The sequence below is a fragment of the Nerophis ophidion genome, linkage group LG23 (genome assembly GCF_033978795.1).
Source record: "Nerophis ophidion isolate RoL-2023_Sa linkage group LG23, RoL_Noph_v1.0, whole genome shotgun sequence".
NCBI classification, from domain to species: Eukaryota; Metazoa; Chordata; class Actinopteri; order Syngnathiformes; family Syngnathidae; genus Nerophis; species Nerophis ophidion.
Window position 1 is genome coordinate 3,994,307 of NC_084633.1, and position 13,198 is coordinate 4,007,504.

A 13,198-nucleotide genomic window follows, 5' to 3' on the forward strand; every position below is an offset into this window, starting at 1 on the left:
TCCAGGTTATCGGGGACTGTTATTACTGACGGACAGGTGTCGCGGTGTGACTGCAGCTGGGCACGTAAGAAAACACTTGTCTCCATGGCAACATTCCTGTCGCTTTCACTCATTTTCCGCTTTTCCACCAACGCAGGGGTAGGCGACCCAGAACGTTGAAAGAGCCATTTTGGACCCAAATAACACAACGCTGTCAAGCGTCATTCATATATAACTTGCGGGCCGCACTAACATTAAAGTTTCAAATTGAGGAGGGGGCCGCAAAATAACGTCCAGCGGGCCGCAATTGGCCCGTGGGCCTCATGTCTGAGACCCCTGGTTTAAACTGTTGGTACCTGGAAAGCCAAAAGTATTTTCTGAGGCTGTTCTTGGTGGAAACAAGTTTAGGAACCATTGTGTATAGTTTCTAAATATATATTTTCACCATTATTATACACATTTTCAATTAATGTATTTAAAATCATTCATTTATTTTGGAACAAAAGAAACATCCATATAAGGGGCGACTTCAGACTTTTGAGCATCAAATCCCTGTCATTGTGTACATACACATACACACACGTAAGAGTGTGTATGTGTGTGTGTGTTCTTGTATTTCTACCCTTTTTGAGACATCGACAAGGAAAAGTACCTTCCATATGAGGACTGGTGAACAAGTTAGGACCCAAATTATGGTCCCATCACGGAAAACCATTGCATCTAATAGAGAGCCAAATACTAGAGTCAGTGAACATTGCACCAAAGTTAAGATTTTTTGTTGATTTAATGTGCATACAAAAGTAAACATTGACAGGTGCAAAGGCAGCAATTTATGATAACACCAGGCGGCAGCTAAAGAAGGACTTCCCTATTCATCCCCGGAAAAACCCACCAGCTGAACAGCTGATTTTACGACTTCAGGTGCTGATGTAAGACAACACCCGTCCCATATGTGACCACAGGATGAACAAATACACCACCGGTACTAAGACTATAGTGGTCATTAACAGTTAGCTTCTAGAGCTGTGTTGCCCAAAGTGCGGCACAAGGGCCATCTTTGGTCCGTGACTCGTTTGTTATCGGTCTTAAGCACATTACAAGAAACAAAAAAAAGGTCTCATTTGCCCCCGTGGTGGTGAAATCTCTCAAAACTAGGGTGGTCCCTGTGTAAAAATTTGAAGTGCTCCCCCTCTGGTCAACATATGCAATAACAAGTGTGTGTAAGAAATTGAAATACGCCCCCTTTGGCCAAAATGAAAAAAACAAACAAAAAAAGACATATATATATATATATATATATATATATATATATATATATATATATATATATGTGAGATACTGTAATAACTCAGTAAATGATGATTAAAAACCAATTACAAACAACAAATTATAAATAGAATAAAATAAAAGCATACCTTTTTTATCTTATCATAGTATGTATATATTATTAATGTGGTAAATACAAATCGTTATACTGTATATCTAGAAAGGGTGGTCCTAAAGAGGTAGGCATTTTTCAGAGGTCTCAAGAAGGTAACAAATACAAGAGTGTGTGTGTGTGTGTGTGTGTGTGTGTGTGTGTGTGTGTGTGTGTGTGTGTGTGTGTGTGTGTGTGTGTGTGTGTGTGTGTGTGCAGCTGGCCGAAAATTTAGTAAGGAATTCCCTCAGTTGAGAGCATGAAGCGGGGGAGAGGACCTGATGTTTTGTACATAAAAAACGTGTACAGTATTTCACATACTGCAATAGATAACTCTATCAATGTGTTTACCTTTATTCCGTGTTCAGATGCGTTGCACTTTTTCTGACAGGCAGCTTCACTTGGATGTTTTGCATATCAAGATGATGATAATGATGATGATGATGATGATGATGATGAGGAGGAGGGGGCAGGCCTTAACGTTCCTCGCTTAATAAGCAGAGGGTGGTAAAGTTGGCTGCTGGGATAAGAGAGAAGGAAACAGTAAAAAAAAAAAAAGTATTCCACACACATGCACACAGAAGAAGAAGGGAGGTGCTCGACAATTCCTCCCTTTTGCGCGGACTTAACCAGCTGCAAAGACTTGAACAAGGTGAGATCCATTCATTCCTAAAGTGGGATTTGGGACGATTTGCTCTCAAACGCTAACTTCCCACACTAAGAATGCATCAGTGACAATACAGTCTGCAAGGTTTGCATGGTGTTGCATGAGACTACAGTGACATTACAATGATGGAGTTCATATGATAGTCATTTAAAACAACATGCTTCCAAACAGTCCTGTGTCAGCGGTTAAAAAGAAACTTTATATAGTTGAACTCATGGGGTTATGTAACAGCCAGTGCATGCGTCATGCCAAATGCAATAAAGGAAGGTTCCTTATGTGCAGCACAGTGGAGTTTGTGAACAATAATACAACAACCTTGTAATATTCATGTTTGTATTCTAACTCTCTCGAGCAAGTACATTCGACTCAATTGTTTTGGGGGCCACATTCCCAGAAAGCCAAGGACCAAGGGGCCTTCAACCTTCACCCTTGTTTGATATATTTTTGTTGGTATAGGCCAGGGGTCTGCAACCTAGAACATTGAATAAGCCATATTGGACCAAAAATACAAAAAAGTAATCCGTCTGGAACTGTAAAAATGAAAAGCCGTACATAATGAAGGTAACAGATGAAATAAGTGTCTATATTAGCTATAATAGCCTACTATCAAAATGACCATATGTTGCAGGCTGAAGCAAATCTTCGTTGACAGAAATGTTGAAATGTAATATTTATTCTACACATTTTCACAACATTAGAAACCATTGGTAAATCAGAGGCTACTTAGAAGGTAAGATAACTCCTGGAAATTACCGGCTTTTAATGACCAAATGTATAGATGTGTGTGCCTAAGTTAAAGGAAATGGCAGGCTGTCTTCTCTTAATAGATTTATTACAAACTTTGGCAAGCTAGGTAATGTTTGCTGTGGTCTGGAACAACATAGCACACAAACAACTGTCTGAAATGCAGCCAATATTACATACAGATAATGTGTCATGAGACAGTGCTACTAAATTATATACAAAGGGGATAAACGTACTGGAAATTATATACCTACAAATGAGACATAATGATGCAATATGTACATACAGCTATCTTAAATAGCATGTTAGCAATAATTAGCTTGCATTCATGCACTGACCAAATATGCCTGATTAACTCTCCACACAAGTCCATAACATCAACAAAGCGCACCTTTCTGCAATCACGCACAGCATGAAACTTCTGGTGGACAAAATGAGACAAGTGGAATATTTTACATGTAAACAAACTGTTGCATCACAGTCCACACTATTGTGGGTTTAAGAACCGCCGAAATTAGTAGGACAAAACGATGTTCACCAAATACTCTCATCAGTGAAGCATACTCACAAACATATTAAACAGTGGGCTTTCTTACAATTGGGAAGGTTTGTGTCATGTTGTCCTCAAACAAAATCATACCAAAACAAAAAAAATATTCCCCCACCCCCATCTTTTTCCATTTTCAATCCTTTTTCAAAAATGCTGCAGGGAGCCACTACGGCGACACCAACGAGCTGCATACAGCCCGAGACCCGCGGGTTGCTGACCCCCAGTATAGGCATATTCCTTTTTTATTCTATTTATAGAGTTCTTTTGTTGTTTATGTGTAGTTCTTAACATTTTCTTTATTGATTTGACTAGCTGTGGTTTATATATAGGATGTGCTGTACTTATGATTTTTTTATGTCTTTTACCTTTCTGTACATTTAATCTGTGCAGCACTTTGGGACAGTAGTGACTGCTGTAAGATTTTAATGCAAGCATTTCAACAAATTTTAATCATTTAAACCTACAAATAATGGCTTTTGATACATGGCGACATCTTACAAATATGCTGTCATAACTGTTCCCGTATTACCATGCTAACATTTTATGCAAACAATTTAGAACACTGCATATGTGTAAACACAAAAATCATGGATTTGCTGACATAATTTAAGTATGCTAACTGCTTCTGTATTAGCATGGTAACATTAATATGACATTATGCCGTCATTAGCGATGCAACATTTAAAAAAAATTTTTTTTTAGTTATTTTTGTATTTGTCTGCCAAAAACACACAAAAAAATTGGTCTTTGCTCTTCAACCCCTGGCCAAAGCTTCACAGCAAAGGTAACAGGCCCATTCAAAATTTTGGTTGGTATTCGCATTTTCCCTTTTTATTCTATTGATAGTGCTTTTTTGTTGTTTATGTGTAGTTTTGACCATTTTCTTCATTGATTTGTCTAGCTGTGGTTTATATATAGAATGTGCTGTACTTATTGAGATTTTTTTGTATCTTTCTGTACATTTAATCTGTGCAGAACTTTGGGACAGTAGTGACTGTTTAAAAAGTGGGCTATATAAATAAATAACAAACCTTCACTATTATATTTTTTATTATTTGTTCTCTGCAGTAGAGATTTGATTTTGGTCAATTTATTTTGTCCCAGTTACAGGAGTGCTCTGCTGTTTTACAGAAACTTTTGCAATAAAAGTTAGTCAAAGATAATTTCTATGACAGCTTATAAGAATTTGCTGCAAAAATACGAGTATAATACGTTTTTTTAACTGTACTCGCGGGCCACCAGATGAATAGCCCAAATGATGAAAAAGAGAGGACCTAAAATGGAACCTTGAGGATCACCACTATTACAACTAAAGAAGTGACTGCATCTGAGCTACAGCAAGATCTTCGTTACGTAAATCACATACGGAAAAACAACTGCTAAAAAGGAGAGGACTTAAAGGGGAGTCTCGATGAACGTAAATTACAAGGTTTGAACCCAGTTTTCTGTTTGCTAGCAAATGTCATTGCAAGGACCTCCCAATGTGTTTACAGTGGTCCAAGTTCCTCTATACAACAGGAGCACTCTTGTGTTTTTAGGAATTTGCTGCAAAAATCCAAAATATTCCTGAACTGAACTCAGACCACCATTTGAAATACGCCCTGTCCTATAGTATGCATATTGGTATTGTAGACTAGCAATACAATCAGTGTCACAATCAGCATTTCATGCACTGCTGCTGTGACTTTAAATAGTTTTTGCCTAGCTGCTGTATTTTTTTTTTTCTAAATAATCCCCTAACATGTAAATGCTGCGGTACACAGTGTCCCACTTTGCAGCCACAAGTGTGCCTTTGATGCCTTACAGGTTGCAAACAGAATATTTTTCATGTACTGATTCTGTCCTATTAAGAACAACTTTGAAAGTATGGGATGCAGCTGAACTATGTGACCTCGTACGCCTGACTGAGTCTCCTGGCATCGCAAGACTGCAAGGACGTCCTCCTCCCTTCACGAACCAGTACAAATTCCGCAGTGAGAACACGGACATCTGCAAGGATTCCTCCATTTGACTCATTTTTTTGTCTTTTGGGGGATTTCACAGTGTTTTTATGGGCTCAGTGTCCAACGTGTATTTTCCCTCAGTGGTGGGAACCAACATCTAGACATGTGCTGATCTCATTTTATGAACAGCTGCATTCGTTGTCTGCAGAATTCATCATATGTGGTCAACGCTGTATGGATGATATGAGCATCATAATGCCAGAGGGATGTTTATGCTGCAGATTCCATGAGTAAGTTCAATCAAATGTGTTAAAGGGGTCATGTTACAATTTGTTTCTACATTTAAGACACTTTCTTTTGGTCTACATAACATGTAAAAGTGGTTCTTTAATTGTATTCGACACACCATCTTCAAGCCGCTTTCTGACTGTCTCTTAAGGACGTGCCGTTGTGTGGGCGGTCTTATTCACATGGCTGCACTTCGACAGCGTCTTCTCCCCGCCATCTTTGTTGTAGTTTTTAGCGCTTCCATAGCGAGTCTACTGACGGTTGTACGGTATACCGGTTTGATTGATTGATTGAAACTTTTATTAGTAGATTGCAGAGTGCAGTACTTATTCCGTACAACTGACCACTAAATGGTAACACCCGAATAAGTTTTTCAACTTGTTTAAGTTAATCAATTCACGGTACTAGTATAGTATCGCGGTAGGGGTGTAACGGTACACAGAAATTTCGGTTCAGTACGTACCTCGATTCAGAGGTCACGGTTCGGTTCGATTTCGGTACAGTAAGAAAACAACAAAATATAAATTTTTTGATTATTTATTTAACAAATTTGCTAAATCTTCCACCAAAAATATTTTTCTTAGTGGAATATTTGATAGATAGATAGATAGTACTTTATTGATTCCTTCAGGAGAGTTCCTTCAGGAAAATTAAAAGCAGTAATCGGAAACTTGGATATGTCAATAATTTATAATAACATTGATTTTGTTTCAATATTATGTTTCGAGCAATGACAATTTGAAAGAAAAAAAAACAGCTTTGTTTTATTAGTCAACGTTGCAACTTTTTCCAAATTACATTTAGCCTTTAAGCTTTTTTATTTCACTTTTGTTTCTGTTTTTGTTTATTTTAATAGTATTTTTAGAATGTTCCGTGGGCCTTTAAAACATTTGCTGTGGGCCGTAAATGGCCTCCTGGGCACACTTTTGAGACCCCTGCTATAGATAATAAAAAATGTAATCTGATAATCTATGGATAAAAAGCAGAGCATGGCGACGCATGCGCCTTTATCATAACTCTCCCGCTCTGTCTATGCCCCACCCTCACGAATGTTCCTGCGTGCAGCACTTTTTTTTGTTTCTTTTTAACCCCTTCTTAACCCTGAACGTACATTGAAAATACACGCAACCCTAACTTAATACGCCCGATAAGAAACTCCACCTGTACAGCTCTGCAAAGAGGACATATCCCGTGAAAAGAGGAGGTATGGTCAGTCTATCATAGCCCAGTCGTTGCTAGCATGCTGTGTGTTGTTGTTTTTTTGATTGATTGAAACTTTTATTCGTAGATTACACAGTACAGTACATATTCCGTACAATTGACCACTAAATGGTAACACCCGAATACGTTTTTCAACTTGTTTAAGTTTGGGTCCACGTAAATCAATTCATGGTGCCTCGGTGTGCACTGTTTACACAACGTGCGCTGCGCTACTTAATATGTCCGTGTCGTTCGGTACACCTCCGAACCGAACCGAAACCCTCGAACCGAAACCCTCGTACCGAAACGGTTCGATACAAATACACGTACCGTTACACCCCTATATCGCGGTACTAATGAATCAAAAACGGTACTATACTCTATGTTTGAATAGTACCAGTTTCCAATGTATGTATTTACCGTGCATGATAGCGCGCCGTGAAGTCATGACGGGTTTACGACCAGAGGAGCATGTTCCGCAGCGCACAATCACAGAGTACTTACAAGCAGACACAGTGTGTAGAGAGAAAAGGGAGAATGGACACAGTTTCTCCCATTACGTGTTGTGTACTGACTGTGACAATGCTGACAGACCTACAGTTAATGTCATCCTATCTTTTTTCTAGATTCTTACTAATCAACTTGTTAATTTTACGTTAATATCTGCTTACTTGCTGTCGTAACGTGGATCGATCTACACTTCTTAAAGGTTGCTAAGCACTTATTTGTTTGTGTTTTCTAAAGCTGACTTACCAGTTTGCTTAGCTGTTATTGCTTTCGGTGTGTTGAATGTTTAGCCTTGTCCTCCAGTGATAATGGTACATAAAAATGATAACTAAGATCCTAAGAAATGCAGTTCGTTTGCCACAAGGGAGGTGATTATCATTAGCTCAGGGAAGCGGCTCCGCACTGTATCGAGACACATCATTAGCGGCTAGTCACTTGTTTGTTTGGCTCTCAGCGAAGACAGTCGCATTTCCCTCCCTCTCAGTTTTCTCTCCTGCTTTGCTTCTTTGTCTCCTCTTGTCTTGTCTTACATTTCTGAGAGTCTCTCTCTAGCACCGATCTCCGAAAATCTAAAAATGGGATTGATAAACTGAATTCTTAACTTAACTGATGAGATATTTTCGATGAGAAGTTTAGGTTTGGGGGAACCTCCCTGTTCTGATGTGATGTTTGCTGGCGGATACATGAGGAACTCTGGGGAAATGTGGTGAGCCCTTTCCCTGTCAGTTCTTTTCGTCAAGGAGATATGTATCTATTAAGAACTGTGATAACAGGGCATGTGCTGATTGGATTTAGCATCGTTCTGGTCCAATGACAAATTTGGATGACTATGGCAGTCGTTCAAGGAGCCCAAAAGCTTCACTTTGCGATGGATAGGCTGAGCAGACCTGCGGGCACTCACACTTTGGCGATCTCGGAATTGAATCACAAATTGAATAACATCTTGGAGAAGCTTTTCGCCCTGCAAGGCGAATTTATGATACATTTGAGAGCCAGAATCGACAATTAGGTCAGATGACTCAAATGGAATGTGTTTGCTTGCTCGAAACCAATAACAATCCTTAACTACAACTCAACGCCCACTGCAGATGGCCTTGGCAAGGCCATGCTAGAAACATTTCAGTGAGACCAGTGAAGCTAAAGACACTCTAAACCCCCCACCCCCACACACACACATCCCTACAATGATGTGGAATTGTTACTATTCCTATTCCGTTGATTTTCTACAGGTGCAGCACAATGTTGGCAGTGCTCCTCATTCTGTCCTTCGCACACCTGGTGGCACTGGCGCCTCATCCCGATGGCCCCTTGGTACCCTGCAGACGTTGCTGCGATCACCTTCAACCAACAGAGGACAGCCCATCTCCGCCCCCAATGGGGATGTACAACCAGGTCCCCGAAGTCCGTACCTACATCAACATGACCATCCTTAAAGGTACCACGTGCTTTACCAAGTAGAACTTTTCTAGGTTATCTGAAGACTTTCCCTTCCCTCAAGAGTGAATAAGTTCATTTAGGAAGGCATGTAAACAAAAAAAAACTAAATTTCTCAGAGTTGTAAGGAAAATGTGTGTGTGGCTTCAAATGCACAACTGAATATGCGTGTTGCCCTAATGAGTCAATTGTGCTAAGAAGACGAAGAGGAGAAGGTTTATCTCAAAGGGCCTCAAACCTGTTTTTATTGCGGGCTCCATTGTAATCCTGGCTGCCCTCGAAAGGGCCACATTAATTGATGTGGCGGACTACATCGAATGATATGGCGGACCGCTTTAAACGAAGTGGCGCATGACATTGAATGACAAGGCGGTCCACATTAAATATTGTAGCTGACCACATTGAATGACATGGTGGGTCACTTTGAATGTAGTGACAGACCACAATAAAAGACGTGGCGGACCACAGTGAATGATATGGTGGTCAAAATGAAATTACATGTTGGGCCACAACAAATAATATGGTAGGCCAAATTAAACATGTTATGCCACTTTAAATTAAGTGGCGGACCATATTAAATGATGTGTACTTAAATAAAAACACCTCTCTGTGAGATAAAACCGGAACCAGTCAAAAACAGCACCACAGGTGTCTAAGTCTATTTAATAAAATGTCGTCGACGTCTTCGGTTTTGGCCGTGAGACGTCATGAGCTTGATAGGGAATCTGGCCTGCACAGTTTTTCCAAATAATTCCAAATGTCTCTCAGACTTTTTGCTAAAACTTTGTCGCCACCGTGTGGACAGTTGGAATAAAACAGGTCAAGGATTGTAAATTGCGATTTATAAGGTGGGTCAAGCTTTTACTTGTATGACCCAATCTAAACAACCTTCCCCTACTCATGTCACAAAAAATGAGTCATGGTCACGCATAACAAAACCTGCTCACTGAATTTTGTGGATTATATAAAAATGTCCAAGCACAATGAACAACTTGAAATTACACCCGTTTAAATCATTACAATGCATTTTGGGAAAACGCAAAACATCTCCACCCTTATCCCTTTGTCGCATTTTAGCTGCTTGATATTTCTGATTGATTACAAAACTCTAAGTAAACAAGGTAGGCGTCAAACTGTCACATACTCTTAATATTCAATTATAATAATTATTAATTATATATCCATTATGTTAATATAATATGTACACATATTATAAATATATGTATAGGCAAAATATATTCTTACTTCACATGCAGTCGGCTTTCGGCCAAGAGACGAAAATTTTTCAGCTCAATGCGGACCTCTAGTCAAAAAGTTCGGACACTCGTTTTCAGTGGATAGCGGGGATGTGCCGATCGATTGGCCACTGATCAGAATCGGACCATTTTCGTGAGCCCATTAATACAAATCCCACCTGATTGACATGTATTTATTTTTATTGTCCCAGCTAGCAGCTAATTATGTGTCTCCATACACAGTGTGGAGCTGCTTCCTTAAGGTAAGAATAATTACCTTCATTGCGAGAAATAAACTCTATTTATTAGTGTCATTAAGTACCATGGGGCTGAATACGTGACACACCAAGAGCAAGCCAGGAGCAGGCATGCTAATAACTAATCTAATTGCTAGGATAGCATTAAACTACAACAAAGAAATAAGTGCTTGGTAAACTTTGAAAAGTGTAGAAAGTCGAACGTAAGCAGATAGCAGCAGGAAATAAGAAATAGATTAATACGAGTCTAGAGACAGGATAACATAACAACTGTTGGTGTGTCAGCATTGTCACAATCAGTACATGTAAGAGGAGGGCGGATCGGTCCATAAATTGATACCAACGGTAATATGAATATTCGATCGATACTAGAGTGATTACATCAGTATTTTTATTATTTTCAAAATATTTTTTTGTTGTTTTTGTTAATGTTTACAAACTCAGGGAATAATTCTCTGGACGCATGGGGACTTTGAAGGCAAAAACCAAAGAAGTACATACTTGTTTTTACTTTATTTTAGTTATTCAATCAATCAATATCCCTTATTTAAGCAGGTAAAACCCTCATTGAGATTAAAATCTATTTTCCGAGAGTAACCTGGCCAAGAGGGCAGCAAAACAAAGTTTGTGTAACACGTTTTAAAGTAAAAACAACACAAAAACAAGTAGAAATAGTTTCTCAATCTTTTAAAAGTTTTGTGTCCATTTGATTTTGTTTTGCTCAAACAATTGTACGTTATAAGAAAATAAGGAACTAGTGTAAATATTGTTGAACTGTCAATGGCACTCACCACAAATGCACTGTTAATACATGTGATCGGTATCGATATTGGCATCGGCCGACCTCGCTTATGAATAAATGGTATCGGAACATCCCTAATAAAACTATATTGCTGCTATACACAGACTTCTCTAAAGTCCATCTGAGTTTGATTTATTGCATGTGACATAAACACTGCCACTAATGTGTGTTCCTTACAAATATGGCATCATTTAAAATGAACACCAACAGAGTATACAGCTGTATCATGGTGGAAATGTGACATTCCTTCAGGTGACAAAGGAGACCGCGGTGATCGAGGGACACCAGGTAAGACAGGGCAGGAAGGCCCTTCAGGACCCGTCGGCCCAACGGGCTCAAAAGGCTCAAAGGGCCAGGCTGGCCTTCCAGGTGACCCCTGCAAAGTTAACCACGCCGCTTTCTCCGTGGGGCGTCGCAAGTCCTTCCACAGCCTGGAGGCCTACCAGACGCTGATATTCGACACGGTTTTCGTAAACCTGGATGACCACTTCAATATGTTCAGCGGGAAGTACGTCTGCCACACGCCCGGCGTCTATTTCTTCAACGTCAACATCCACACATGGAACTTCAAGGAGACGTACCTGCACATCATGCGGAACGAAGCCGAGCAGGCCATCGTGTACGCCCAGCCCAGCGACCGCTCAATCATGCAGAGCCAGAGCCTCATGCTGGACTTGGGCCTCGGCGACGAGGTGTGGATCCGCCTGTACAAGAGGGAACGGGAGAATGCAATTTACAGCGACGATGTGGATATTTACATCACTTTCAACGGATACCTCATCAGAGCCAGCACAGAGTAATGTTGTGTTCGTTGTAAGTATCACAACATTGTAGTAAATAATAAATATTTAAGCTTAATATTGCATGCAGGTTACAACTGGTGTGTATTGGTTTCATTGTTCTGATGACATGCTTTTACTGCGTACATCCTCCAGCGCAGGGTTATTCAACTGTTGACACCCCCCTGAGGTCAGTTCAAAACTTATTTGCTCAAAATTCCTAAAAACACAAAAGTGCTTCTTTGCAGAACCTTGCATTGACATTTTTAACCTTGCTAGCAAACAGTACACTGGGGTCATAACTTGTGATGTGGACTGAGGTGTTCTTCAAGGCACACCTTTAAGTCCTCTCCTTTTTGACAGTTATTGTTTTATTTAACTAAGGTGTTGTTGTAGCTTGTTTACTTCAGAAGCAGTCAGAAGTCATTGTTCAACATCTTTGGTTGGTCTCCGTTGTGGTATTTCAGGCTTCATAATGCGCCACACATTTTCAATGGGAGATGGGTCTGGACTACAGGGAAGCCAGGCTAGTACCCGCACTCTTTTACAATGATGCCACACTGTTGTAACACGTGGCTTGGAATTGTCTTGCTGAAATAAGCAGCAGCGTCCATGAAAAAGACGTTGCTCCAAAACCTGTATGTACCTTTCAGCATTAATGGTGCCTTCACAGATGTGTAAGTTACCCATGCCTTGGGCAATAATGCACCCCCATACCATCACAGATGCTGGCTTTTCAACTTTGCGCCTAGATAGTTCTTTTCCTCTTCAACCCGGAGCACGTGACGTCCAGTCTCCAAAAAACGTTTGAATGTGGACTCGACAAACCACAGAACACTTTGTATCAGTCCATCTTAGATGAGCTTGGGCCGTTTCTGCAATGTCAACTGCAGCGGACGCTGGTTTTCCAGAATAGACAAAATAAGAATGATAGTGAGGGGAGAAGTCCATCCCCGCAGTCTTTTGCTTTCTGGAAATGCCATCCATCCATTTCCTACCGCTTATTCCCCTTTGGGTCGTGGGGAGAGCTGGTGCCTATCTCAGCTACAATTGGACGGAAGGCGGGGTACACCCTGGACAAGTCGCTACCTCATCGCAGGGCCAACACAGATAGACCGACAACAATCCCACTCACATTCACACATTAGGGCCAATTTAGTGTTTCCAATCAACTTATCCCCAGGTGCATGTCTTTGGAAGTGGGAGGAAGCCGGAGTACCCAGAGGGAACCATAGCATTCACGGGGAGAATATGCAAACTCCACATAGAAAGATCCCGAGCCCGGGATTGAACCCAGGACTACTCAGGACCTTCGTATTGTGAGGCAGACGCACTAAACCCTCTTCCACCGTGAAGCCCCTTTCTGGAAACGTGCTTCTCAAAATAATTTAGTTGA

At 40.4% G+C, this 13,198-nt stretch overlaps 1 protein-coding gene across 4 annotated transcripts; it reads left to right on the forward strand.

Moving 5' to 3' along the window:
- Positions 1 to 1,888: 1,888 nt before the first annotated feature.
- c1qtnf6a (C1q and TNF related 6a) lies at positions 1,889 to 11,900 on the forward strand. Of its 4 annotated transcripts, XM_061884854.1 has the most exons (4): positions 1,889 to 2,048; positions 5,509 to 5,590; positions 8,525 to 8,730; positions 11,276 to 11,900. In XM_061884854.1, exons 2-4 carry the CDS (start codon positions 5,535 to 5,537, stop codon positions 11,821 to 11,823), a joined length of 810 nt encoding a protein of 269 aa, XP_061740838.1. In that variant the 5' UTR covers positions 1,889 to 2,048; positions 5,509 to 5,534; the 3' UTR covers positions 11,824 to 11,900. The 4 variants fall into 4 exon arrangements, with proteins under 4 accessions (XP_061740838.1, XP_061740839.1, XP_061740840.1 ...); XM_061884855.1 differs by lacking the exon at positions 5,509 to 5,590 and having other exon boundaries at positions 1,894 to 2,048; XM_061884856.1 differs by lacking the exons at positions 1,889 to 2,048; positions 5,509 to 5,590 and adding an exon at positions 6,649 to 6,792.
- Positions 11,901 to 13,198: the final 1,298 nt, after the last annotated feature.